Source organism: Oncorhynchus masou, chromosome 8 (assembly GCF_036934945.1).
Source record: "Oncorhynchus masou masou isolate Uvic2021 chromosome 8, UVic_Omas_1.1, whole genome shotgun sequence".
In the NCBI taxonomy this organism is placed as follows: domain Eukaryota; kingdom Metazoa; phylum Chordata; class Actinopteri; order Salmoniformes; family Salmonidae; genus Oncorhynchus; species Oncorhynchus masou.
Window position 1 is genome coordinate 2,467,055 of NC_088219.1, and position 27,981 is coordinate 2,495,035.

The 27,981-nt window shown below is 48.5% G+C and overlaps 2 protein-coding genes across 3 annotated transcripts in view; both read left to right on the top strand.

Annotated features, from left to right (window-relative positions):
* paxbp1 (PAX3 and PAX7 binding protein 1) overlaps window positions 1-6,579 on the top strand; it is a 58,007-nt gene extending 51,428 nt beyond the window's left edge. Inside the window, exons 16-18 of one of the 2 annotated variants that reach the window (XM_064971313.1) lie at window positions 585-731; window positions 2,131-2,285; window positions 5,660-6,579. In XM_064971313.1, the coding sequence (XP_064827385.1) occupies window positions 585-731; window positions 2,131-2,285; window positions 5,660-5,777 (420 nt within the window). In that variant the 3' untranslated portion in view covers window positions 5,778-6,579. Of the gene's footprint in view, window positions 1-164; window positions 732-2,130; window positions 2,286-5,659 lie in introns of those variants that run through there. The other variant, XM_064971315.1, reaches the window with a different exon arrangement.
* A 2,900-nt stretch (window positions 6,580-9,479) lies between these two features.
* On the top strand, window positions 9,480-27,707 carry LOC135543999 (protein NLRC3-like). Its single transcript, XM_064971316.1, has 10 exons — window positions 9,480-10,186; window positions 11,705-11,812; window positions 12,168-12,506; window positions 17,543-17,612; window positions 17,739-17,946; window positions 18,132-19,947; window positions 20,152-20,325; window positions 23,863-24,036; window positions 24,324-24,370; window positions 26,193-27,707. Exons 2-10 carry the CDS (start codon window positions 11,727-11,729, stop codon window positions 26,789-26,791), a joined length of 3,513 nt encoding a protein of 1,170 aa, XP_064827388.1. The 5' UTR covers window positions 9,480-10,186; window positions 11,705-11,726; the 3' UTR covers window positions 26,792-27,707.
* Window positions 27,708-27,981: the final 274 nt, after the last annotated feature.

Genomic DNA, 27,981 nt, shown 5'->3' on the forward strand with positions numbered 1-27,981 from the left:
TTTGTTTAACACTTTTTTTGTTGTTGTTTTGGTTACTACATGATTCCATATGTGTTAATTCATAGTGTTGATGTCTTCTATTATTCTACAATGTAGAGTCGGAAGTCGGCTCTTTCTCTCCCCTCTAGTTGCTAGGAAACCCATATTGACCCCCCCCCCTCTAGTTGCTAGGTAACAGATATAGACACCCCCCTAGTTGCTAGGTAACATATATTGACTCCCTCCTCTAGTTGCTAGGTAACAGACATTGACTACCCCCCTCTAGTTGCTAGGAAACATATATTGACTCCCTCACTACTCTAGTTGCTAGGTAACAGATATTGTCTCTCTCTCTCCTCTAGTTGCTAGGTAATAGATATAGACCCCCACTAGTTGCTAGGTAACAGATATTGACCCCCCCGCTAGTTGCTAGGGAACAGATATAGCCTCTCTCTCTCCTCTAGTTGCTAGGTAATAGATATAGACCCCCACTAGTTGCTAGGTAACAGGTATTGACCCCCACTAGTTGCTAGGTAACAGATATTGACTCCCTCTCTCCCTCTAGTTGCTAGGTAACAGATATTGACTCCCTCTCTCCCCTCTAGTTGCTAGGTAACATCCTCCAGTGGAGTGGGGTATTGTCTGGTTCCACGGTGAGGGAGTTGGCTCTGGACTCCACCCTGAACAGATACATTCTGTCAGCCCTACAGAACTCTGAGGCTGGGGAAGACAGCGTACTGAAGAGTCAGAGGGTACGCACACACACACCTGAGGAATCCCACCTCTACCTTGTCCATGTTGTAAGATGACTTTAGTTCAACATGTTTCTGTTGGGCTGACGCACACACACCTGAGGAATCCCACCTCTACCTTGTCCATGTTGTAAGATGACTTTAGTTCAACATGTTTCTGTTGGGCTGACGCACACACACCTCGTTCCTGAGGAATCCCACCTCTACCTTGTCCATGTTGTAAGATGACTTTAGTTCAACATGTTTCTGTTGGGCTGACGCACACACACCTCGTTCCTGAGGAATCCCACCTCTACCTTGTCCATGTTGTAAGATGACTTTAGTTCAACATGTTTCTGTTGGGCTGACGCACACACACCTCGTTCCTGAGGAATCCCACCTCTACCTTCTCCATGTTGTAAGATGACTTTAGTTCAACATGTTTCTGTTGGGCTGACACACACACACCTCGTTCCTGAGGAATCCCACCTCTACCTTGTCCATGTTGTAAGATGACTTTAGTTCAACATGTTTCTGTTGGGCTGACGCACACACACCTCGTTCCTGAGGAATCCCACCTCTACCTTGTCCATGTTGTAAGATGACTTTAGTTCAACATGTTTCTGTTGGGCTGACGCACACACACCTCGTTCCTGAGGAATCCCACCTCTACCTTGTCCATGTTGTAAGATGACTTTAGTTCAACATGTTTCTGTTGGGCTGACGCACACACACCTCGTTCCTGAGGAATCCCACCTCTACCTTGTCCATGTTGTAAGATGACTTTAGTTCAACATGTTTCTGTTGGGCTGACGCACACACACCTCGTTCCTGAGGAATCCCACCTCTACCTTCTCCATGTTGTAAGATGACTTTAGTTCAACATGTTTCTGTTGGGCTGACGCACACACACCTCGTTCCTGAGGAATCCCACCTCTACCTTGTCCATGTTGTAAGATGACTTTAGTTCAACATGTTTCTGTTGGGCTGACGCACACACACCTCGTTCCTGAGGAATCACACCTCTACCTTGTCCATGTTGTAAGATGACTTTAGTTCAACATGTTTCTGTTGGGCTGACACACACACACCTCGTTCCTGAGGAATCCCACCTCTACCTTGTCCATGTTGTAAGATGACTTTAGTTCAACATGTTTCTGTTGGGCTGACGCACACACCTCGTTCCTGAGGAATCCCACCTCTACCTTGTCCATGTTGTAAGATGACTTTAGTTCAACATGTTTCTGTTGGGCTGACGCACACACACCTCGTTCCTGAGGAATCCCACCTCTACCTTGTCCATGTTGTAAGATGACTTTAGTTCAACATGTTTCTGTTTGGCTGTCTGTGTGTCTGTCGGGCTGGCTGTCTGTTGGTCTGCGTACCCTGTGTGTGTGTGTGTGTGTGTGTGTGTGTGTAGGTGGTGGAGTGTTTCCCAGCCCAGTGGTTTGTAGGGTTGAAAGGTCAGCAGACCCTGCCTCAGCTGGAGCCCTTCTGTCGCTACCTCACCCACCTGGCCTCTGCTCTGCTGAGAGGTTCTCTGGGGGGGTCCGACATCGACAAGAGGAACGCCAAGTACGTGATTACATGTTATAAAGGCTTTTTTGAAGAGGTTATAGGCACATTATGGATGCTATATACCTACTCCAGCTCCCTACACTAGCGCCTACTTCCCTACACCAGCTCCCTACACCAGCTCCCTACACTAGCTCCCTACACCAGCTCCCTACACTAAGCGCCTACTTCCCTACACCAGCTCCCTACACTAGCGCCTACTTCCCTACACCAGCTCCCTACACTAGCGCCTACTTCCCTACACCAGCTCCCTACACTAGCGCCTACTTCCCTACACCAGCTCCCTACACTAGCGCCTACTTCCCTACACCAGCTCCCTACACCAGCTCCCTACACCAGCTCCCTACACTAGCGCCTACTTCCCTACACCAGCTCCCTACACCAGCTCCCTACACCAGCTCCCTACACCAGCTCCCTACACCAGCTCCCTACACCAGCTCCCTACACCAGCTCCCTACACTAGCGCCTACTTCCCTACACCAGCGCCTACTTCCCTACACCAGCTCCCTACACCAGCTCCCTACACCAGCTCCCTACACTAGCGCCTACTTCCCTACACCAGCTCCCTACACCAGCTCCCTACACTAGCTCTCTACACCAGCTCCCTACACTAGCTCTCTACACCAGCTCCCTACACCAGCTCCCTACACTAGCGCCTACTTCCCTACACTAGCTCCCTACACCAGCTCCCTACACTAGCTCTCTACACCAGCTCCCTACACTAGCGCCTACTTCCCTACACCAGCTCCCTACACCAGCTCCATACACTAGCGCCTACCTCCCTACACTAGCTCCCTACACTAGCTCCCTACACTAGCTCCCTACACCAGCTCCCTACACTAGCGCCTACTTCCCTACACTAGCTCTCTACACTAGCTCCCTACACTAGCTCCCTACACTAGCTCCCTACACCAGCTCCCTACACTAGCTCCCTACACTAGCGCCTACTTCCCTACACTAGCTCCCTACACTAGCTCCCTACACTAGCTCCCTACACCAGCTCCCTACACTAGCGCCTACTTCCCTACACCAGCTCCCTACACTAGCGCCTACTTCCCTACACTAGCTCTCTACACTAGCTCCCTACACCAGCTCCCTACACCAGCTCCCTACACTAGCTCCCTACACTAGCGCCTACTTCCCTACACTAGCTCCCTACACTAGCTCCCTACACCAGCTCCCTACACTAGCGCCTACTTCCCTACACCAGCTCCCTACACTAGCGCCTACCTCCCTACACTAGCTCCCTACACTAGCTCCCTACACCAGCTCCCTACACTAGCGCCTACTTCCCTACACCAGCTCCCTACACTAGCTCTCTACACTAGCTCCCTACACCAGCTCCCTACACTAGCGCCTACTTCCCTACACCAGCTCCCTACACTAGCGCCTACTTCCCTACACCAGCTCCCTACACTAGCGCCTACTTCCCTACACTAGCTCTCTACACCAGCTCCCTACACTAGCGCCTACTTCCCTACACCAGCTCCCTACACCAGCTCCCTACACTAGCGCCTACTTCCCTACACTAGCTCCCTACACTAGCTCCCTACACCAGCTCCCTACACTAGCGCCTACTTCCCTACACCAGCTCACTACACTAGCTCACTACACCAGCTCCCTACACTAGCGCCTACTTCCCTACACTAGCTCCCTACACTAGCTCCCTACACTAGCTCCCTACACTAGCTCCCTACACTAGCTCCCTACACTAGCTCCCTACACTAGCTCCCTACACTAGCTCCCTACACTAGCTCCCTACACTAGCTCCCTACACTAGCTCCCTACACTAGCTCCCTACACTAGCTCCCTACACTAGCTCCTACACTAGCTCCCTACACTAGCTCCCTACACTAGCTCCCTACACTAGCTCCCTACACTAGCCCTACACTAGCTCCCTACACTAGCTCCCTACACTAGCTCCCTACACTAGCTCCCTACACTAGCTCCCTACACTAGCTCCCTACACTAGCTCCCTACACTAGCTCCCTACACCAGCTCCCTACACTAGCGCCTACTTCCCTACACCAGCTCCCTACACCAGCTCCCTACACCAGCTCCCTACACTAGCACCCAGCTCCCTACACTAGCTCCCTACACCAGCTCCCTACACTAGCGCCCAGCTCCCTACACTAGCGCCCAGCTCCCTACACTAGCGCCCAGCTCCCTACACTAGCGCCCAGCTCCCTACACTAGCGCCCAGCTCCCTACACTAGCGCCCAGCTCCCTACACTAGCGCCCAGCTCCCTACACTAGCGCCCAGCTCCCTACACCAGCTCCCTACACTAGTGCCCAGCTCCCTACACTAGCACCCAGCTCCCTACACTAGCGCCCAGCTCCCTACACCACCTCCCTACACTAGCGCCCAGCTCCCTACACCAGCTCCCTACACCAGCTCCCTACACCAGCTCCCTACACTAGCGCCCAGCTCCCTACACTAGCGCCCAGCTCCCTACACTAGCACCCAGCTCCCTACACTAGCGCCCAGCTCCCTACACTAGCGCCCAGCTCCCTACACTAGCGCCCAGCTCCCTACACTAGCGCCCAGCTCCCTACACTAGCGCCCAGCTCCCTACACTAGCGCCCAGCTCCCTACACTAGCGCCCAGCTCCCTACACCAGCTCCCTACACTAGCGCCCAGCTCCCTACACTAGCGCCCAGCTCCCTACACTAGCACCCAGCTCCCTACACTAGCGCCCAGCTCCCTACACTAGTGCCCAGCTCCCTACACTAGCACCCAGCTCCCTACACCAGCTCCCTACACCAGCTCCCTACACTAGCGCCCAGCTCCCTACACTAGCACCCAGCTCCCTACACTAGCGCCCAGCTCCCTACACCAGCTCCCTACACTAGCACCCAGCTCCCTACACTAGCGCCCAGCTCCCTACACTAGCGCCCAGCTCCCTACACTAGCGCCCAGCTCCCTACACTAGCGCCCAGCTCCCTACACCAGCTCCCTACACTAGCGCCCAGCTCCCTACACAAGCGCCCAGCTCCCTACACTAGCGCCCAGCTCCCTACACTAGCGCCCAGCTCCCTACACTAGTGCCCAGCTCCCTACACTAGCACCCAGCTCCCTACACTAGCGCCCAGCTCCCTACACTAGCGCCCAGCTCCCTACACCAGCTCCCTACACTAGCGCCCAGCTCCCTACACTAGCGCCCAGCTCCCTACACCACCTCCCTACACTAGCGCCCAGCTCCCTACACTAGCGCCCAGCTCCCTACACTAGTGCCCAGCTCCCTACACTAGCGCCCAGCTCCCTACACTAGCGCCCAGCTCCCTACACTAGCGCCCAGCTCCCTACACCACTGCAGGCCAGCAGTGAGTTTAGATGTTTAATAGACTAGTTATAACTGTCTGTCGTTCTCTAGGGAGCAGATCAAGGAGGTGGTGAAGCTCTTAGCTCGGCTCAACGCTCTGGATCACCTCATCACCGTGGCAACGGAACACGGCATCAAGGACATCACACCTCTACTGGACTCCAAGTGACATCACTGCACCGCTGTGTGTGTGTGTGAGAGGACATCTGAACCCTGTTGTTGGGTCAAATTAGTGTGTGTCTGAGAGTGAGAGCTGGAGGTGTGTGTGTGTGTGTGTATATAATGTGAATATTGTACATGTGTGAAAATGTGTCGGGAGGAGTAGGAGACCAAGAGCAGGTCTGTGAGATCAGGAGGACTACAGATCATCACACACTTCCTCATCTGGAAGTGCTCTACAGAGGAATTCTGGGAGATGTAGTTTGTCTCTACAGTCCTCAGATGGGAGTATTGCTACTTTCTACACCAGAACTAATTTAACCATAAACCACCACCTTCCCTCGTCACCTGAACTGAAAACCTCTAACATGGTGTTTTGTCTCACAGCATGACCCCCCTCGCTCTCTCGCCCGTCCTCCTCATGACGATCAGATGAATCCGCACGAAGAAGACGACTTTATTGTTCGATGTAGACGATTGTCCAAACGGACGCTTGTCTTTTTATTTAAACTGTCAGCTGTCCTCTCGCCTGCTCTTCTCGTGTTTTACTCCTGTGCCATGAGTTCTCTGCTTCACTGATCCTAGATCAGCTTATTGGTTGTCGCCCTAATTTGAAAGGGTTGAATGTAACTGATCCTAGATCAGTATCTAGAGTCAACTTCATTCTGTTGGCTGGTGTCACACAAGCCGTTCTCCAACACGACCCTCTGATTGGATGAGGAAGGGGGAGGAAGGGTTTCTATTTTAATTTGGCTGATTTTTGTGTACAATGTTTTTTGTTTTGAATAAAAAAAAATAGCTTTGGAATAAGATTTGTAGCTGTGTGAACCACGTGTCTGAGAGGAGGGAATGCTGGGATACGTCCCCCTTCCTGTCCAGATATTGGATATTTTATTCACTACGATCTATAAGGAAACACTGATCCTAGAGCAGCGCCCCAACTAGGATACATACAGCCTCTGGTATGTCCTACTGTTCCCGTGTGTTGGGTCTGTCTCGTTCATTTACACAGGCAGCCCAATTCTGATCTTTTATTAAACCATTATTGGTATTTTTGACGAATTTAGATCGGCTCTGAGCAAGAGCTGATGTGAATTGGTCAAAAATACCAATAATGGTGAATTCAATATCATAAACCAATATGGGGTGGTAGGTAGCCTAGAGGTTAGAGTGGAGGGGCGGCAGGTAGCCTAGAGGTTAGAGTGGAGGGGCGGCAGGTAGCCTAGAGGTTAGAGTGGAGGGGCGGCAGGTAGCCTAGAGGTTAGAGTGGAGGGGCGGCAGGTAGCCTAGAGGTTAGAGTGGAGGGGGCGGCAGGTAGCCTGGGTTAGAGTGGAGGGGCGGCAGGTAGCCTAGAGGTTAGAGTGGAGGGGCGGCAGGTAGCCTAGAGGTTAGAGTGGAGGGGCGGCAGGTAGCCTAGAGGTTAGAGTGGAGGGGCGGCAGGTAGCCTAGTGGTTAGAGTGGAGGGGCGGCAGGTAGCCTAGTGGTTAGATCATTGGGCCAGTAACCGAAAGGTTGCAAGATTGAATCCCCTGAGTTGACAAGGTAAGAATCTGTTGTTCTGCCCCTGAACAAGGCAGTTTAACCCACTGTTCCTAGACCTTCATTGAAAATTAGAATTTGTTCTCAACTGACTTGCCTAGTTAAATAAAGGTTAAATTATAAAAATAGTGAAATAAATATCAGAATTGGGCTGCCTCAAACGTGCACACTCTGCCCAGAGTTGGTGAAAATGTGATCTGCTTCATGTTACTAAATACATTTTACCAGTATTCATGATCTGTACCATTGTGGGGTATTTCTCCAACATTAGGTCATCTGATGACCTATAAAACATCTGATAAACACCAAGCTCTGTTGATGTCCTGTCCCCATGCTGCACCAACCAGGGCCTGTCCCCATGCTGCACCAACCAGGGCCTGCCCCCGTGCTGCACCAACCAGGGCCTGTCCCCGTGCTGCACCAACCAGGGCCTGCCCCCGTGCTGCACCAACCAGGGCCTGTCCCCGTGCTGCACCAACCAGGGCCTGTCCCCGTGCTGCACCAACCAGGGCCTGTCCCCGTGCTGCACCAACCAGGGCCTGTCCCCATGCTGCACCAACCAGGGCCTGTCCCCATGCTGCACCAACCAGGGCCTGCCCCCATGCTGCACCAACCAGGGCCTGCCCCCATGCTGCACCAACCAGGGCCTGCCCCCATGCTGCACCAACCAGGGCCTGCCCCCATGCTGCACCAACCAGGGCCTGCCCCCATGCTGCACCAACCAGGGCCTGCCCCCATGCTGCACCAACCAGGGCCTGCCCCCATGCTGCACCAACCAGGGCCTGCCCCCATGCTGCACCAACCAGGGCCTGCCCCCATGCTGCACCAACCAGGGCCTGCCCCCATGCTGCACCAACCAGGGCCTGCCCCCATGCTGCACCAACCAGGGCCTGCCCCCATGCTGCACCAACCAGGGCCTGCCCCCATGCTGCACCAACCAGGGCCTTGTCTTCATGCTGCACCAACCAGGGCCTGCCCCCGTGCTGCACCAACCAGGGCCTGTCCCCGTGCTGCACCAACCAGGGCCTGCCCCCGTGCTGCACCAACCAGGGCCTGTCCCCGTGCTGCACCAACCAGGGCCTGTCCCCATGCTGCACCAACCAGGGCCTGTCCCCATGCTGCACCAACCAGGGCCTGCCCCCATGCTGCACCAACCAGGGCCTGCCCCCATGCTGCACCAACCAGGGCCTGCCCCATGCTGCACCAACCAGGGCCTGCCCCCATGCTGCACCAACCAGGGCCTGCCCCCATGCTGCACCAACCAGGGCCTGCCCCCATGCTGCACCAACCAGGGCCTGCCCCCATGCTGCACCAACCAGGGCCTGCCCCCATGCTGCACCAACCAGGGCCTGCCCCCATGCTGCACCAACCAGGGCCTGCCCCCATGCTGCACCAACCAGGGCCTGCCCCCATGCTGCACCAACCAGGGCCTGCCCCCATGCTGCACCAACCAGGGCCTGCCCCCATGCTGCACCAACCTGTGCCTTGTCTTCATGCTCCACCAACCAGGGCCTTGTCTTCATGCTCCACCAACCGGGCCTTGTCTTCATGCTCCACCAACCGGGCATTGTCTTCATGCTCCACCAACCGGGCCCTGTCCCTATGCTGCACCAACCGGGCCTTGTCTTCATGCTCCACCAACCGGGCCCTGTCCCTATGCTGCACCAACCGGGCCCTGTCCCTATGCTGCACCAACCGGGCCTTGTCTTCATTCTGCACCAACCAGGGCCTTGTCTTCATTCTGCACCAACCAGGGCCTTGTCTTCATTCTGCACCAACCAGGGCCTTGTCTTCATTCTGCACCAACCAGGGCCTTGTCTTCATTCTGCACCAACCAGGGCCTTGTCTTCATTCTGCACCAACCGGGCCCTGTCCCTATGCTGCACCAACCGGGCCTTGTCTTCATTCTGCACCAACCAGGGCCTTGTCTTCATTCTGCACCAACCAGGGCCTGTCCCCGTGCTGCACCAACCAGGGCCTGTCCCCGTGCTGCACCAACCAGGGCCTGTCCCCGTGCTGCACCAACCAGGGCCTGTCCCCGTGCTGCACCAACCAGGGCCTGTCCCCGTGCTGCACCAACCAGGGCCTGTCCCCGTGCTGCACCAACCAGGGCCTGTCCCCGTGCTGCACCAACCAGGGCCTGTCCCCGTGCTGCACCAACCAGGGCCTGTCCCCGTGCTGCACCAACCAGGGCCTGTCCCCGTGCTGCACCAACCAGGGCCTGTCCCCGTGCTGCACCAACCAGGGCCTGTCTTGGTTCAAGTCAGGATTTGAAATAAACATAAAAGAATAGGTGATATGCACATCCTAAACTTGAGTATAAACAGAATATTTCCTACTTTATTAAAGTAGCTCCCTAGACCTCTGTTTGTTTATCTTGTTCTATTTCCATATATTGTGTGTGTGCGTGTTCCCCCCTCTGTAAAGGTTAATTCTATATCCTGTCTGTCATAAGTGCTGTAGTCATGTACAGTAGCTGTTGCTGTAAATAAACCCCTTTTCAGGTTGACTCTGTTCCGATGCCTCAGTCATAATAGTAACTGCGGGGTTTATGAAATAGAATGACATATTATGAATCATTTAAAATATTATTTTGTGTTCAGAATGCCTGTCTGTGACAGAACATGTTAACGATTGACAGTTATTGGCTCTTCATATGGTGTTATGAAGTAAGTCACTACACTACAGTCAGCCGTGTGCCCGTTGACCCCCGGTACAGTGATGACATCACATGACTGACTGTAAGTCACCACACCACTGGTTGGACTAGTTACCCGACCCTCGAGGAAGTATGCTCTGTTCTCTTTAAGTCCGTAGTAAACAGATTCCATCTTGTCTTTTTTCTTTCTCTCTCCAGCAATCTACCTTGTGTTCAATCGGGTAAGTTATTCAATAAAAATTCAACAAATAATACATTTTTATTCTATATTTTTCAAGAATAACCTGGTTATTGAAATATACACTCGGGTTTACCAACGGTTGACAATGAACATGTTCAGTTTCATTTACAGCAGAACCAACATGCGCTCATCAGTCAAACATTTTCATGGAGAAGGTTGACTTGTGACCTTAGATCACCTGTCATGTGATGTAAATCGTTGCTAATCACATTCCGAGTGTGTTTATGCTTCCCCACACAGGTTTGAACATAAAGATGTACTTACCGCTCAACTACTGTGATATCCGTTGGAACAAATTTACTGAAGGGAACACTTTCAACTTTAAAACCTCTTGAGCTAACAAAACAATGAATGGGCAGGCTAGAGGCTGTTTTTAAACCTCTCGAATAAAACACAAACTACAAGTATGACTGGTTTGTTGTACATTGTACTATTGTAGTGACCAATAAGCGATACCAGATCTCCGACGCATCGCGCCAATCGATAAAGACGACTTGGTGGTACTTGTAACGCGGTTCAAAGCGATGATCGTGGATATATACGGTATTACATGACGGTGTCGTAACAGTTCCTGGAAAATATGTATTGCCTCATAGAAGGTATTGTAAGGTCAACAACTGTCCACGGAGTTCCGTGTGAGGTCGAGGGGATTGGAAGATACCGTTTTAATCAGCTGTTCCGGGAGAATCCAAAAATATCGATTTCTTTGTAGGAATTGACATCAGCCCCCCCCCCCCCCCCCCAGACCTATAAAAAGGTAAAATACAATAACATGTTCAATAAATGTGCGTGTGTTTGTTATATAATTATGGACACAAGTTGTACCAAACAAAGCGCCTGGGGCCGGTGAGTGTTATGACGGTGTCGACAGAGCGAGCCGACGCTACAGTGACTTTCATGGTGCCTCAACACTTTACATTTTAATTGAACAATTACTCATAACTTCATAATACATTAGAACAGTGGAAGACAGTCTTTAATATAAGCTCATGGAAACCCCCCGTGTGAAAGAATATTTGTAAAGGTTCTTGTGATGAATTTGAGCCCGCGCTGTGCCATTTCAGTAAATCTCACACCGATATGGACCAGTCCACTATTCTCCAGCTCTCACGCGTTCTGTGTGTTTACTCGTCTATTTTTCATGACCTCCTCTATCCTTTCTTATATCCACTTAAACTTGGATGTTAGGATGGCTGTAGACAGTTGGTACAGTACAGACTATTTACACGTGTTAACAGTGTATCCATAGAAGTCGAATTATATTTACAGGCACTGAGGCTAATTTGATATGTATATAAATATATATATATTTTTAAACTGATGTAAATTCACTTTGTGTGAATAATGATAATTCTTAAATGTTGATGTTTAAATAATCGGAGGAATTTGTAATGGTTTAGGTGTTGTACCTAGCCCCACCCCACCGCATTCCAGTCACATTCAACTTTCTCTGCTATAGTTTGAGTTTTGGAATTGTGTACTTGTCCTTGTCCCACAGTAAAACAGCACTCCCTCCTAAAATGAGTCTCTCAGAGGTGAATGAGGCGGGCGTTGACGCAAACAGGCGTATCTTTGAGGACCGTGACGCTGTAAAAGAGTCTGAAAGGTGAGTGCAAACAACCACCGACAACGAGACAGAGAGCGCTTGTGTACAGTTGATACTGCGATCCAACAAAATACATTTGTAATGTTTCTAATGCTGTTCTTTAATAACTTGAGATTTCATCCATAATTACATAGTCATTAAATGAACGTCTCTGTTGTGCCTGTTGCGTCTATGGATTCAACTTACAACTTAAGAGACAAAGACGGGTAAGAGCATAAATGAGTTAATGAATAAGTGATCCTGAGATTTTTCCACTGAACGAGTTTCTCTATCGACAGTCCTAGATATTGAATCACAGACTCAGTATTCTACATCCCTGTGGGCCTGAATGTTCTGGTCTGGGTTTATCTAAAAGGCTCCATCCGGAGAGACCAGCCTCCCCTGTACCCAGCTGTCTGTCCATGAAGGAGAGACCAGCCTCCCCTGTACCCAGCTGTCTGTCCATGAAGACTGACCGGTCTATGGATGATCCTGTATATTTCAGACCGGAGAGACCAGCCACCCCTGTACCCAGCTGTCTGTCCATGAAGGAGAGACCAGCCTCCCCTGTACCCAGCTATCTGTCCATGAAGAGTGACTGGTCTATGGATGATCCTGTATATTTCAGACCGGAGAGACCAGTCTCCCCTGTACCCAGCTGTCTGTCCATGAAGAGTGACCGGTCAGTGGATGCACCTGTAATAACAGAACCAAAGTAAGTTGTATCTGTATGTGTTTCCGGGGCGACAACAATGTTAGCAGTGGGTTCAGGTAACCTAGCGGTGAGAGAGGCAAGCTAGCAACTGGACGATTGCTAGTTCGAATCCCGTGTTTGACAGCAAAAATCTAGCCTAAAGTGAGCTGGAAACTGGAAGTTTGCTGGTTCGAATCCCGTGTCTGACAGTAGAAATCTAGCCTATAGTGAGCTGGAAACTGGAAGGTTGCTGGTTCGAATCCCGTGTCTGACAGCAAAAATCTAGCCTAAAATAGGCTGGAAACTGGAAGGTTGCGGGTATAAAATTGTAGATGCCACATTGCTTTCCGTTGTGTTCTTGAGCATGGTACTTTCCAGAGGCGCCCAGTGTAGAAATGATCGGATAATTTGATAGAGTGCATAAAATATATCATGCAAATACTGAGCTATATTGTACACAAAAAAACTGTTGGAAAATGATATAATTTTATACTAATAAAAGTAATATTTAAAAACAAACAAATTTAATAATATTTTTTTCTCTCAAAAAGATAAATGTCAATATTATTGCCACCACGGTTTTCCATACTACGGATAATGTCCCGGAACCTTTTTCTAAAATGTTTAATCACATCCTTCTTTTTGAGGCTAAACCCAACACTGACCGGTTCTAATCCAGGTACTGTTTAGTAACCTCCACTGACCGGTTCTAATCCAGGTACTGTTTAGTAACCTCCACTGACCGGTTCTAATCCAGGTGCTGTTTAGTAAACTGACCGGTTCTAATCCAGGTGCTGTTTAGTAAACTGACCGGTTCTATAATCCAGGTGCTGTTTATTAACCTCCACTGACCGGTTCTAATCCAGGTGCTGTTTAGTGAACTCCATAACACCGGTTATAATCCAGGTGCTGTTTATTAAACTGACCGGTTCTAATCCAGGTGCTGTTTATTAAACTGACCGGTTCTAATCCGGGTGCTGTTTATTAAACTGACCGGTTCTAATCCGGGTGCTGTTTATTAAACTGACCGGTTCTAATCCGGGTGCTGTTTAGTAAACTGACCGGTTCTAATCCAGGTGCTGTTTAGTAAACTGACCGGTTCTATAATCCAGGTGCTGTTTATTAACCTCCACTGACCGGTTCTAATCCAGGTGCTGTTTAGTAAACTGACCGGTTCTATAATCCAGGTGCTGTTTAGTAAACTGACCGGTTCTAATCCAGGTGCTGTTTAGTAAACTGACCGGTTCTATAATCCAGGTGCTGTTTAGTAAACTGACCGGTTCTATAATCCAGGTGCTGTTTAGTAAACTGACCGGTTCTAATCCAGGTGCTGTTTAGTAAACTGACCGGTTCTAATCCAGGTGCTGTGTATTAAACTGACCGGTTCTAATCCAGGTGCTGTTTATTAACCTCCACTGACCGGTTCTAATCCAGGTGCTGTGTATTAAACTGACCCGTTCTAATCCAGGTGCTGTTTAGTAAACTGACCGGTTCTATAATCCAGGGGCTGTTTAGTAAACTGACCGGTTCTAATCCAGGTGCTGTTTAGCAAACTGACCGGTTCTAATCCAGGTGCTGTTTAGTAAACTGACCGGTTCTATAATCCAGGGGCTGTTTATTAACCTCCACTGACCGGTTCTAATCCAGGTGCTGTGTATTAAACTGACCGGTTCTAATCCAGGTGCTGTGTATTAAACTGACCGGTTCTAATCTAGGTGCTGTTTAGTAAACTGACCGGTTCTAATCCAGGTGCTGTTTCGTAAACTGACGTGTTCTATAATCCAGGGGCTGTTTAGTAAACTGACCGGTTCTAATCCAGGTGCTGTGTATTAAACTGACCGGTTCTAATCCAGGTGCTGTTTAGTAAACTGACCCGTTCTAATCCAGGTGCTGTGTAGTAAACTGACCGGTTCTAATCCAGGTGCTGTGTAGTAAACTGACGGGTTCTATAATCCAGGGGCTGTTTAGTAAATTGACGGGTTCTATAATCCAGGGGCTGTTTAGTAAACTGACCGGTTCTAATCCAGGTGCTGTTTAGTAAACTGACCGGTTCTATAATCCAGGTGCTGTTTATTAACCTCCACTGACCGGTTCTAATCCAGGTGCTGTGTATTAAACTGACCGGTTCTAATCCAGGTGCTGTTTAGTAAACTGACCGGTTCTAATCCAGGGGCTGTTTAGTAAACTGACCCGTTCTAATCCAGGTGCTGTTTAGTAAACTGACCCGTTCTAATCCAGGTGCTGTGTAGTAAACTGACGGGTTCTATAATCCAGGGGCTGTTTAGTAAACTGACGGGTTCTATAATCCAGGGGCTGTTTAGTAAACTGACGGGTTCTAATCCAGGTGCTGTTTAGTAAACTGACCGGTTCTAATCCAGGTGCTGTTTAGTAAACTGACCGGTTCTAATCCAGGTGCTGTTTAGTAAACTGACCGGTACTAATCCAGGTGCTGTTTAGTAAACTGACGGGTTCTATAATCCAGGGGCTGTTTAGTAAACTGACCGGTTCTAATCCAGGTGCTGTGTAGTAAACTGACGGGTTCTATAATCCAGGGGCTGTTTAGTAAACTGACCGGTTCTAATCCAGGTGCTGTTTAGTAAACTGACCGGCTCTAATCCAGGTGCTGTTTAGTAAACTGACCGGTTCTATAATCCAGGTGCTGTTTATTAACCTCCACTGACCGGTTCTAATCCAGGTGCTGTGTATTAAACTGACCGGTTCTAATCCAGGTGCTGTTTAGTAAACTGACCCGTTCTAATCCAGGTGCTGTGTAGTAAACTGACCCGTTCTAATCCAGGTGCTGTGTAGTAAACTGACGGGTTCTATAATCCAGGGGCTGTTTAGTAAATTGACGGGTTCTATAATCCAGGGGCTGTTTAGTAAACTGACCGGTTCTAATCCAGGTGCTGTTTAGTAAACTGACCGGTTCTATAATCCAGGTGCTGTTTATTAACCTCCACTGACCGGTTCTAATCCAGGTGCTGTGTATTAAACTGACCGGTTCTAATCCAGGTGCTGTTTAGTAAACTGACGGGTTCTATAATCCAGGGGCTGTTTAGTAAACTGACCCGTTCTAATCCAGGTGCTGTTTAGTAAACTGACCGGTTCTAATCCAGGTGCTGTGTAGTAAACTGACGGGTTCTATAATCCAGGGGCTGTTTAGTAAACTGACCGGTTCTATAATCCAGGGGCTGTTTAGTAAACTGACGGGTTCTAATCCAGGTGCTGTGTATTAAACTGACGGGTTCTATAATCCAGGTGCTGTTTAGCAAACTGACCGGTTCTAATCCAGATGCTGTTTAGTAAACTGACCCGTTCTAATCCAGGTGCTGTTTAGTAAACTGACCGGTTCTAATCCAGGTGCTGTTTAGTAACCTCCAGGGGCCTCATTTATAACTATTGCGTAAATGTTACAATATTTCCGAAAAGAATACGTACGTAAAAAATATATAGATATTTCTAAACTTGTCTCACGTCATGTTTTTGCGTCATCAATCAGACAGACCTGTTGTAAAACACTGCGCGTGTGAATGAGCATTACATCTCCGCCTAATTATTATTCTTTAAAACACCTTTTATGGTGACAATAACACGCTTAATTTGCTGTAGGATTAGGATCTATTGGCCATTACACCGTGGCCGTTTCTATAAACAACAACAATCTGATCACATTTCTATAGAGCTGTGAGCAGAATGTTTAAAAAAAAAAAATTATATTTTATTTTTTGCATTTTTTCCAATTAAGAGCATTCAAAACAGAAGTGAAAAGATATTAGACAACGAAAGGGCAAGTGACAGTAACAGACGAACGTAACAACAAAAATAATACAAATTATAATTATATATCCAAACATACAATAAGACAAACAAAATAACGAGACATTGGATCACCTGCCGTAGGCTACATATTATACATTACGTGTGAAACATTATGTGAGGATTATATAGAGATTCAATCAATGAGATGTGGGGGGAGATTCTCCATATAGTCAATAAAAGGTTGCCAAATTCTGTAAAATGTCTTTAACTTATTCCTCAAGCAGGAAGTGATTTTCTCCAAAGGGATACAACTATTAACTTCCGAAAGCCACATTGCAACTGGCAGGGAGGAATCCAATTTCCATTTCAAGGCAATACATTTCTTGGCAATCGCTAGCAATATTTCCGTTAGCTTTATAGTATGGCTTTGCCTAAGATTGGTGTTAGTAAAGTTACCCAGTAGACAGACCTCCGGGTCTAAAGGGAATGCAACCCTGTGAATTGAGGATATCGCAAACCCCCTGAATGGTTTGGTGTATTTACTTTCTCAAGCGAAACATGCATGCTCCTTATAATCCATCAATAAATCACTCAATCAAACGTTATTTGTCACATGCTTGGTAAACAACATGTGTAGACTAACAGTGAAATGCTGACTTATAATCGATCAATAAATCAATCGATCAATCGTTATTTGTCTCATGCTTGGTAAACAACATGTGTAGACTAACTGTGAAATGCTGACTTATCTGTCTCTTCCAAACAAAGACGAAATGAAAACACAAAGGAATAAATTCACGATGAGGATAACGGGAGCTTTAAGAAAAGGCCTAAAGGAATGATCAAAGATCTTGAACTATTTTTAAAAATATACATTTTAGAGTTTTAATTATACTTTTTTATGTCTATCTTTTCAATTATATTTAAATCGTATTCTGATTGATTGTTGGGGGGGGGGGGGGTCCAATCATGAGTTTTCTATGCCGGTCTCCGGTGAGATACATCTAGCTGTCTAGTTTAGCAATTGTAAAGGAAAAATGTATCCTACACTATGATTTCTTCCGTTAATATAAAGTGTGTTGAAAACTAATTTGTATTGTAGATTTGACGTGGTAAACGAGGGAATTAAATAATTTATTTAATTTCTACGGCATGATCTTCAAATAGATAATCAGCTTTTAGCTCAAGAAGAACGTATTAAACATGACATTTTTACGCTTAACGATGAATTAATTGGTCGTCAGTGGATGGCGCCCTATAACCAGGAACCAAGACTTGTAACCTTATTCTGTCCACAGAGTCCAATGTGAGAAACTACAGATTGAGGCTGCCCAGAATCAACGAACGGATCTGAACTCAATATTCATGGTGGGCTGGTTTATCATACAAACATATAAAATTAACTCCACAAATAACACACCAGCGTACATTTCGTTTTGATGAACTGTTCTGGGTTTGTTTTCATATAAATACTGTATTTGTTGTCCATTTCAGGTGCTTGAAGACCGGGTCGTTGTTTTGGTAAAACGTGAGTTGAAGAGGTTCAAGAGGATACTGGATGAAGTTCAGAGGGAGGATGAGGAAGTGGTAGATGGTGAAGATGAGAAGCAGGAGACCAGTGCCAGAGAGGGGGCTCTGAAGATCACACTACACATCCTGAGGAACATGAACCAGAAGGAGCTCGCTGACACACTGGAGAACAGTAAGACCGACCATTAATGTCTACAAATGATTAACATACCGAGAGACCTCTACAATTTTCCTGCTATTCACAAGCAATTTACATGTCCACAGGAAAAAAAACTAGTAGAATAATTTAGAATATATTCTTCATTGAAACTTTTGACTTTGTTGTGACATGTTAACACGGGTGATCTGCATTGTCAGGTCTTCTAGGAGAACTTGTTGCATGTCAACAGAAACTCAAATCCAATCTGAAGAGGAACTTTAAGAATGTGTTTGAGGGAATAGCCAAGCAAGGAAACCCAACCCTTCTCAGTAAGATCTACACAGAGCTTTACATCACAGAGGGTGGAAGTGGAGATGTCAATCATGAACATGAGGTGAGACAGATCGAGGTAACGTCCAAGAGACCAGCAACACAAGAGACGCCAATCAAATGCAACGACATCTTTAAACCTTTACCTGGACAAGACAAAGAAATCAGGACTGTGTTGACAAAGGGTGTCGCTGGCATTGGAAAAACTATCTCTGTGCAGAAGTTAATTCTGGACTGGGCTGAAGGAAAAGGAAATCATGATATCCAATTGATATTTCCACTTCCTTTTCGAGATCTGAATATGATGAAGGGGAATAAATACACCTTGATGGAATTTCTTCGTCACTTTTTCACGGAAATCAAAGAATCAGGAATCTCCAACTTTGACAAGTACAAGGTTCTGTTTGTTTTCGATGGTCTGGATGAGTGTCGACTTCCTCTTGAATTCAAGACCAATGAGCACTGTTGTGACGTCACAAAGTCAACGTCAGTGGACGTGCTGCTGACAAACCTCATCAAGGGGAATCTTCTTCCCTCTGCTCTCCTCTGGATAACCTCCCGACCAGCAGCAGCCAATCAGATCCCTCCTGAGTGTGTCGACCAGGTGACAGAGATACGCGGGTTCAATGACCAACAGAAGGAGGAGTACTTTAAGAAGAGATACCACAACGAGCAGAACATGGCCAACAGAATCATCTCACACATAAAGACATCAAGGAGCCTCTACATCATGTGCCACATCCCAGTGTTCTGTTGGATCTCTGCCACTGTCCTAGAGACGCTGTTGGGTGACGCAAAGAGCGGAGAGATGCCCAAGACGCTGACTCAAATGTACAAACACTTCCTGATCTTTACCATACTGCACAAAAAACAGAAATTTCTAAAAGGACCAGAGGAAGCGGAGTCAGATTCACAGATGAAAACAGACGAGGAGATATTATTGAAATTGGGAGAACTGGCTTTCAGACAGCTGGAAAAGGGGAATCTGATATTCTACGAGAAAGACCTGAGAGAGTGTGGCATTGATGTCACAGAAGCGTCCGTCTACTCAGGAGTGTGTACACAGATCTTCAGAGAGGAGAATGGACTGTACCAGGAGAAGCTGTACTGCTTTGTTCATCTGAGCATCCAGGAGTTTCTGGGCGCCGTGTACGTGTTTGTCACATTCAACAACGACAGTTTAAATCTAATGGCAGAACCTGAAACCACCACCAGACACCACCAGATGTCTGGTGACAACCTACAGACAAACCTCCACAAGAGTGCAGTGGACAAGGCCTTACAGAGTGAGAACGGTCACCTGGATCTGTTCCTCCGCTTCCTTCTGGGTCTCTCGCTGGACTCCAATCAGACTTTTCTACCAGGCCTACTGACACAGACCGCAAGCAAGTCACAGACCAATGAGATAACAATCAATTACATCAAGGAGAAGATCAGGGAGAATCTCTCTCCAGAGAGGAGCATCAATCTGTTCCACTGTCTGAATGAACTGAATGACCATTCTCTAGTGGAGGAGATCCAAAGATACCTGAGATCAGGAAGTCTCTCTAGTGCCACACTGTCACCTGCACAGTGGTCAGCTCTGGTCTTTGTGTTGCTTACTTCAGAAAAGGAGCTGGATGTGTTTGACCTGAAGGAATACTCCAGATCAGAGGAAGGCCTTCTGAGGCTGATGCCAGTGGTCAAAGCCTCCAGGACAGTCCTGTAAGTGTCGATTAGATTCATGATATTCTGTTTTGAAGTAGATGAATTCCATGAAGGAATTTAATTACGACAATCTAAAGTTGACAGCAATTCTGGACACCCAGAATTGATAATAACAACAGACATCCCATTATTGAACATTACTGATTCTGATTTATTCCCATTTAAGAAGAATGATGTCTGAACTGGTTTGCCATTAACTAGGCTAAACGGATGTAACCTCACAGAGAGATGCTGTGAAGCGTTAGCCTCTGTTCTCAGTTCAAACCCCTCCCAGCTGAGAGAACTGGACCTGAGTGAAAACGACCTGCAGGATTCAGGAGTGAAGCTGCTCTCTGCTGGACTGGAGAGTCCGAACTGTAAACTGGAGACACTGAGGTTAGTATTTTCCTCTTTGTGTTTGTGATCTTGGAGTAAAATAACAGGTAATACTTCACAAAGGCAGGTAGCCTAGTGGTTAGAGTGGAGGGGCGGCAGGTAGCCTAGTGGTTAGAGTGGAGGGGCGGCAGGTAGCCTAGTGGTTAGAGTGGAGGGGCGGCAGGTAGCCTAGTGGTTAGAGTGGAGGGGCGGCAGGTACCCTAGTGGTTAGAGTGGAGGGGCGGCAGGTAGCCTAGTGGTTAGAGTGGAGGGGCGGCAGGTAGCCTAGTGGTTAGAGTGGAGGGGCGGCAGGTAGCCTAGTGGTTAGAGTGGAGGGGCGGCAGGTAGCCTAGTGGTTAGAGTGGAGGGGCGGCAGGTACCCTAGTGGTTAGAGTGGAGGGGCGGCAGGTAGCCTAGTGGTTAGAGTGGAGGGGAGGCAGGTAGCCTAGTGGTTAGAGTGTAGAGGCGGCAGGTAGACTAGTGGTTAGAGTGTAGAGGCGGCAGGTAGCCTAGTGGTTAGTGGAGGGGAGGCAGGTAGCCTAGTGGTTAGTGGAGGGGAGGCAGGTAGCCTAGTGGTTAGAGTGGAGGGGCGACAGGTAGCCTAGTGGTTAGAGTGGAGGGGCGACAGGTAGCCTAGTGGTTAGAGTGTAGAGGCGGCAGGTAGCCTAGTGGTTAGAGTGTAGGGGCGGCAGGGTAGCCTAGTGGTTAGAGTGGAGGGGCGGCAGGTAGCCTAGTGGTTAGAGTGGAGGGGCGGCAGGTAGCCTAGTGGTTAGAGTGGAGGGGAGGCAGGTAGACTAGTGGTTAGAGTGGAGGGGCGGCAGGTAGCCTAGTGGTTAGAGTGGAGGGGAGGCAGGTAGACTAGTGGTTAGAGTTGAGGGGCGGCAGGTAGCCTAGTGGTTAGAGTGGAGGGGAGGCAGGTAGACTAGTGGTTAGAGTGGAGGGGCGGCAGGTAGCCTAGTGGTTAGAGTGGAGGGGAGGCAGGTAGCCTAGTGGTTAGGGTGGAGGGGAGGCAGGTAGACTAGTGGTTAGAGTGGAGGGGAGGCAGGTAGCCTAGTGGTTAGAGTGTTGTGGCGGCAGGTAGCCTAGTGGTTAGAGTGGAGGGGCGGCAGGTACCCTAGTGGTTAGAGTGGAGGGGCGGCAGGTACCCTAGTGGTTAGAGTGGAGGGGCGGCAGGTACCCTAGTGGTTAGAGTGGAGGGGAGGCAGGTAGCCTAGTGGTTAGAGTGGAGGGGAGGCAGGTAGCCTAGTGGTTAGAGTGGAGGGGCGATAGGTAGCCTAGTGGTTAGAGTGGAGGGGAGGCAGGTAGCCTAGTGGTTAGAGTGGAGGGGAGGCAGGTAGCCTAGTGGTTAGAGTGTAGAGGCGGCAGGTAGCCTAGTGGTTAGAGTGGAGGGGAGGCAGGTAGCCTAGTGGTTAGAGTGGAGGGGCGATAGGTAGCCTAGTGGTTAGAGTGGAGGGGAGGCAGGTAGCCTAGTGGTTAGAGTGGAGGGGAGGCAGGTAGCCTAGTGGTTAGAGTGTAGAGGCGGCAGGTAGCCTAGTGGTTAGAGTGGAGGGGAGGCAGGTAGCCTAGTGGTTAGAGTGTAGAGGCGGCAGGTAGACTAGTGGTTAGAGTGTAGAGGCGGCAGGTAGCCTAGTGGTTAGAGTGGAGGGGAGGCAGGTAGCCTAGTGGTTAGAGTGGAGGGGCGGCAGGTAGCCTAGTGGTTAGATTGGAGGGGCGGCAGGTAGCCTAGTGGTTAGAGTGGAGGGGCGGCAGGTAGCCTAGTGGTTAGAGTGGAGGGGAGGCAGGTAGCCTAGTGGTTAGAGTGGAGGGGCGGCAGGTAGCCTAGTGGTTAGATTGGAGGGGCGGCAGGTACCCTAGTGGTTAGAGTGGAGGGGCGGCAGGTAGCCTAGTGGTTAGAGTGGAGGGGAGGCAGGTAGCCTAGTGGTTAGAGTGTAGAGGCGGCAGGTAGACTAGTGGTTAGAGTGTAGAGGCGGCAGGTAGCCTAGTGGTTAGTGGAGGGGAGGCAGGTAGCCTAGTGGTTAGTGGAGGGGAGGCAGGTAGCCTAGTGGTTAGAGTGGAGGGGCGACAGGTAGCCTAGTGGTTAGAGTGGAGGGGCGACAGGTAGCCTAGTGGTTAGAGTGTAGAGGCGGCAGGTAGCCTAGTGGTTAGAGTGTAGGGGCGGCAGGGTAGCCTAGTGGTTAGAGTGGAGGGGCGGCAGGTAGCCTAGTGGTTAGAGTGGAGGGGCGGCAGGTAGCCTAGTGGTTAGAGTGGAGGGGCGGCAGGTAGCCTAGTGGTTAGAGTGGAGGGGCGGCAGGTAGCCTAGTGGTTAGAGTGGAGGGGCGGCAGGTAGCCTAGTGGTTAGAGTGGAGGGGCGGCAGGTAGCCTAGTGGTTAGAGTGGAGGGGCGGCAGGTAGCCTAGTGGTTAGAGTGGAGGGGCGGCAGGTAGCCTAGTGGTTAGAGTGGAGGGGCGGCAGGTAGCCTAGTGGTTAGAGTGGAGGGGCGGCAGGTAGCCTAGTGGTTAGAGTGGAGGGCGGCAGGTAGCCTAGTGGTTAGAGTGGAGGGGCGGCAGGTAGCCTAGTGGTTAGAGTGGAGGGGCGGCAGGTAGCCTAGTGGTTAGAGTGGAGGGGCGGCAGGTAGCCTAGTGGTTAGAGTGGAGGGGCGGCAGGTAGCCTAGTGGTTAGAGTGGAGGGGCGGCAGGTAACCTAGTGGTTAGAGGGGAGGGGCGGCAGGTAGCCTAGTGGTTAGAGTGTAGAGGCGGCAGGTAGCCTAGTGGTTAGAGTGTAGAGGCGGCAGGTAGCCTAGTGGTTAGAGTGTAGAGGCGGCAGGTAGACTAGTGGTTAGAGTGTAGAGGCGGCAGGTAGACTAGTGGTTAGAGCGTTGGACTAGTAACCGAAAGGTTGCAAGATTGAATCCCCTGAGCTGACAAGATAAAAATCTGTTGTTCTGCCCCTGAACAAGGCAGTTAACCCACTGTTCCTAGACCAGTTAACCCACTGTACCTAGACCAGTTAACCCACTGTACCTAGACCAGTTCACTCACTGTTCCTAGACCAGTTAACCCACTGTTCCTAGACCAGTTAACCCACTGTACCTAGACCAGTTAACCCACTGTACCTAGACCAGTTAACCCACTGTACCTAGACCAGTTCACTCACTGTTCCTAGACCAGTTCACTCACTGTTCCTAGACCAGTTAACTCACTGTTCCTAGACCAGTTAACCCACTGTTCCTAGGCCAGTTAACCCACTGTTCCTAGGCCGTTAACCCACTGTTCCTAGACCAGTTAACCCACTGTTCCTAGACCAGTTAACCCACTGTTCCTAGACCAGTTAACCCACTGTTCCTAGACCAGTTAACCCACTGTTCCTAGACCAGTTAACCCACTGTACCTAGACCAGTTAACCCACTGTTCCTTGGCCAGTTAACCCACTGTTCCTAGACCAGTTAACCCACTGTTCCTAGACCAGTTAACCCACTGTTCCTTGGCCGTCATTGTAAACAAGAATATGTTCTTAACTGACTTGCCTCGTTTAAACAAAGGTGAAATAACATTTTGAGAATTAAATGAAATCCATTCTGCAGGTTGTCATTCTGTTTAGTCACAGAGGAAGGCTGTGGTTCTCTGGCTTCAGCTCTGAGGTCAAACCCCTCCCACCTAAGAGAGCTGGACCTTACCCACAATCACCCAGGAGACTCCGGAGTGAAGCTGCTCTCTGCTGTAGTGGAAGATTCACAATATAAACTGGAGAAACTCAGGTAAACACTACAACTTCTATACAACTAAATATTCAGACTTTTTTTTAGACATGAAAAATAGTAGGGGAAGAAAAAGTTATATTATTTATTTATTTATTTACAATACTTACAGTAGAATGTATCTTGAAACCGTTGTTTTTGAGAATTATTTATGCATGTGCTAAAATTGTTTTGCATCAAATGAGGTCTGGTTTAGTTTAAAATATTATCCAAATAATAATATAATAAAATATGATATCACTTGTCTAAAAACCCTAAAATTTGTGTTTCTTCTTCTGATTTCTCAGTGTGGATCATAATTCCGAGTGTTGGTTAAAATCAGCACTTAAGAAATGTAAGTTTGGGTGTAAATTAAACACTGCTTATGACAAGACTTTATGCCTACGTCAACCTACTCTAACCTACTTCAATCTACTCTAACCTCCTTCAACCTACTTCATGCCTACTGCAACCTACTCTAACCTACTTCAACCTACATCATGCCTACTTCATGCCTCCTGTTCCTCTTCCTGTTCCTCTTCCTGTTTCTGTTTCTGTTCCTCTTCCTGTTCCTCTTCCTGTTCCTCTTCCTGTTTCTGTTCCTGTTCCTGTTTCTGTTCCTCTTCCTGTTCCTGTTCCTGTTCCTCTTCCTGTTTCTGTTCCTGTTTCTGTTCCTGTTCCTGTCCATTAAATGGGCCATTCTAAATGGAAACACATTTTTACATAGTAGTAAAGAGAATAGTTTGATTGGTTAAAATAGAATCATTTGATGAGAGGACAGTGGTTCGAGCCTAGTGGTTAGAGTGGAGGGGAGGCAGGTAGCCTAGTGGTTAGAGTGGAGGGACGGCAGGTAGCCTAGTGGTTAGAGTGGAGGTGTGGCAGGTAGCCACAGGAGTCGCGATGAGACAAGGATATCCCTGCTGGCCAAACCCTCCCTAACCCGGACGACGCTGGGCCAATTGTGCATCACCCCATGGACCTCCCGGTCGCGGCCGGCCGCGACAGAGTCTGGGCTCGAACCCAGAGTCTCTGGTGTCACAGCTAGCGATGCGATGCGATGCCTTAGACCACTGAGTCTCTGGTGTCACAGCTAGCGATGCAGTGCCTTAGACCACTGAGTCTCTGGTGTCACAGCTAGCGATGCGATGCAGTGCCTTAGACCACTGAGTCTCTGGTGTCACAGCTAGCGATGCGATGCAGTGCCTTAGACCACTGAGTCTCTGGTGTCACAGCTAGCGATGCGATGCAGTGCCTTAGACCACTGAGTCTCTGGTGTCACAGCTAGCGATGCGATGCAGTGCCTTAGACCACTGAGTCTCTGGTGTCACAGCTAGCGATGCGATGCAGTGCCTTAGACCACTGAGTCTCTGGTGTCACAGCTAGCGATGCGATGCGATGCCTTAGACCACTGCGCCACCCAGGAGGCCACTGCCATAAAATATAACTAACTATATTATTAGCTAGAACAACAATGACTAGCTAACTACGGATTCTGTTTTCTCCGAGTACTCGCCCCCCCCTAGTAACCAGAACTTTTCCTGTAAAGTCTTGTATATCCGAAAATTTGCTTGAGATAATCAGACTACAACACTGCTCACTGAGTCCATGTTGCTTGACATGAGTCGTTTTCAAAGAACCACCAGTCCATGTTGCTTGACATGAGTCGTTTTCAAAGAACCACCAGTCCATGTTGCTTGACAAGGTTTGTTTTCAAAGAACCACCAGTCCATGTTGCTTGACAAGGTTCGTTTTCAAAGAACCACCAGTCCATGTTGCTTGACAAGGTTCGTTTTCAAAGAACCACCAGTCCATGTTGCTTGACAAGGTTCGTTTTCAAAGAACCACCAGTCCATGTTGCTTGACAAGGTTCGTTTTCAAAGAACCACCAGTCCATGTTGCTTGACAAGGTTCGTTTTCAAAGAACCACCAGTCCATGTTGCTTGACAAGGTTAGTTTTCAAAGAACCGCCAGTCCAGGTGAGCTCCCTGCCCACTCAGTCTGTCTTTCCAGACTTCCTAGTAGTTTGACGTGAGAAGAAAAAAGTACTTCTTTAATATTATGGGTGATGTTTTAGTCAAAAGTCTGGTATTCAGAAATACTTTTTTGTTGTTGTGACTTTTAACTCTCCCAGTTTCTGAGGTGAAATTGAATTGATGATTTTATTGTCTTTCTGTCAGATGCCTGTCAATTGACACTGGATCCAAACACAGCATTCAAAAACCTCTCTCTGTCTGAGGAGAACAGAAAGGTGACACGGGTGGTAGAGGAGCAGACGTATCCTGACCACACAGAGAGATTTGAGAACTGGGATCAGGTGCTGTGTAGAGAGGGTCTGACTGGACGCTGTTACTGGGAGGTGGAGTGGATGGGGCACGAGGTCCATATTGGTGTAACATACAGTGGAATAGGAAGGGAAGGAAGGGGTCATGACTGTGGGCTTGGATACAATAACAAGTCCTGGACTCTTAGTTGTAATAATGATATTTACACTGCCAGGTACAATAAGAAGCCCACAACCGTACCTGACCACGCCTTCCGCTCCCACAGAATAGGAGTGTATCTGGACTGGCCGGCCGGCACTCTGTCCTTCTACAGCGTTTCCTCTGACACAATGACCCACCTGCACACATTCCACTCCACATTCACTGAGCCCCTCTATCCAGCATTTCGGATCTGGCACTGTGGCGCCTCTCTGTCCCTGTGCCAGGTACCGCTGAGCCAGGTACCGCTAAGCCAGGTATCGCTGTGCCCCAGTGAATACAAAGAGAGTATTTAAATGACAAATGAACTGCAGCTTTGACAACCAGAATGCGAATCTTGTGGGAGCTCTGGCCTCAGGCCAGTGACATGTTTTCATCTGTCACAAGGGGAACTGTAGAGCACTTTAAAGCCTAGATGTAGTTTGCATATATCCATTGTGCACTTATCAGAAGTTGACTGTATTTTGTGTTCAAGTTATTAAAGTATCGAACTATCAGAATTCTAAGGTTGACATTTTCAGTTCGAGATCTGTGATATTATTATTAGTTAAAAAAGCCTTTGTTTTGTAGATCAAACGTTGATGCGACAACACATTTTTTTGTGTGTACAGATTCTGTCGTTTAACCTGAGTTTTATTCTTGGATCGCTGATTCGCTCGTTCATGCCTGCCTTCACAACGAAGGGAATGAGTTCATTCATGCCTGCCTTCACAGCGAAGGGAATGAGTTCATTCATGCCTGCCTTCACAGCGAAGGGAATGAGTTCATTCATGCCTGCCTTCACAGCGAAGGGAATGAGTTCATTCATGCCTGCCTTCACAGCGAAGGGAACGAGTTCATTCATGCCTGCCTTCACAGCGAAGGGAACGAGTTCATTCATGCCTGCCTTCACAGCGAAGGGAACGAGTTCATTCATGCCTGCCTTCACAGCGAAGGGACTGAGTTAATTTAACTGTGGATTTAAAATACAGTGAATATTATGCGTTGTCTCAATGTAAAACTACACCACCAAGGAAGATTCCTTAAAAAACACTCAATCAGGGAGAAAGAGAGTGGACGGTGTGGGGCGTGGAGTAATGTAGTGATGTTTTCCCATAGAATATGTACATTAAATATATCAAATCAATTTTTATTTTTATATGCCAAAGAAAATGAAAGCGGTTCTTTGTTTAAAAAATATATATTTTCAATAAATAAAAAAGAAACAAGTCATTTTCTGGTTCCTTGTTTATTCTTTTTTTTTTAATTCAGAAAAGTAACTGTCAGAGTGTACTCAGACCCCACAGGGTTTAGGAAGGACCGCGTTTCGATCCACTACGGCCTGATGGTGTGCTGCCATCAGTCATCTGCAAAGTGAAACATCACATTATCTGAAGAAGAAGCTGACACACATTCCATCGGAACTAACACGGATCCCAAACCGGCTGCGCGCCGTGCACCAATCGTGCATAAATGTATTTTGTCCCCCTACACCAAACGCGATCAT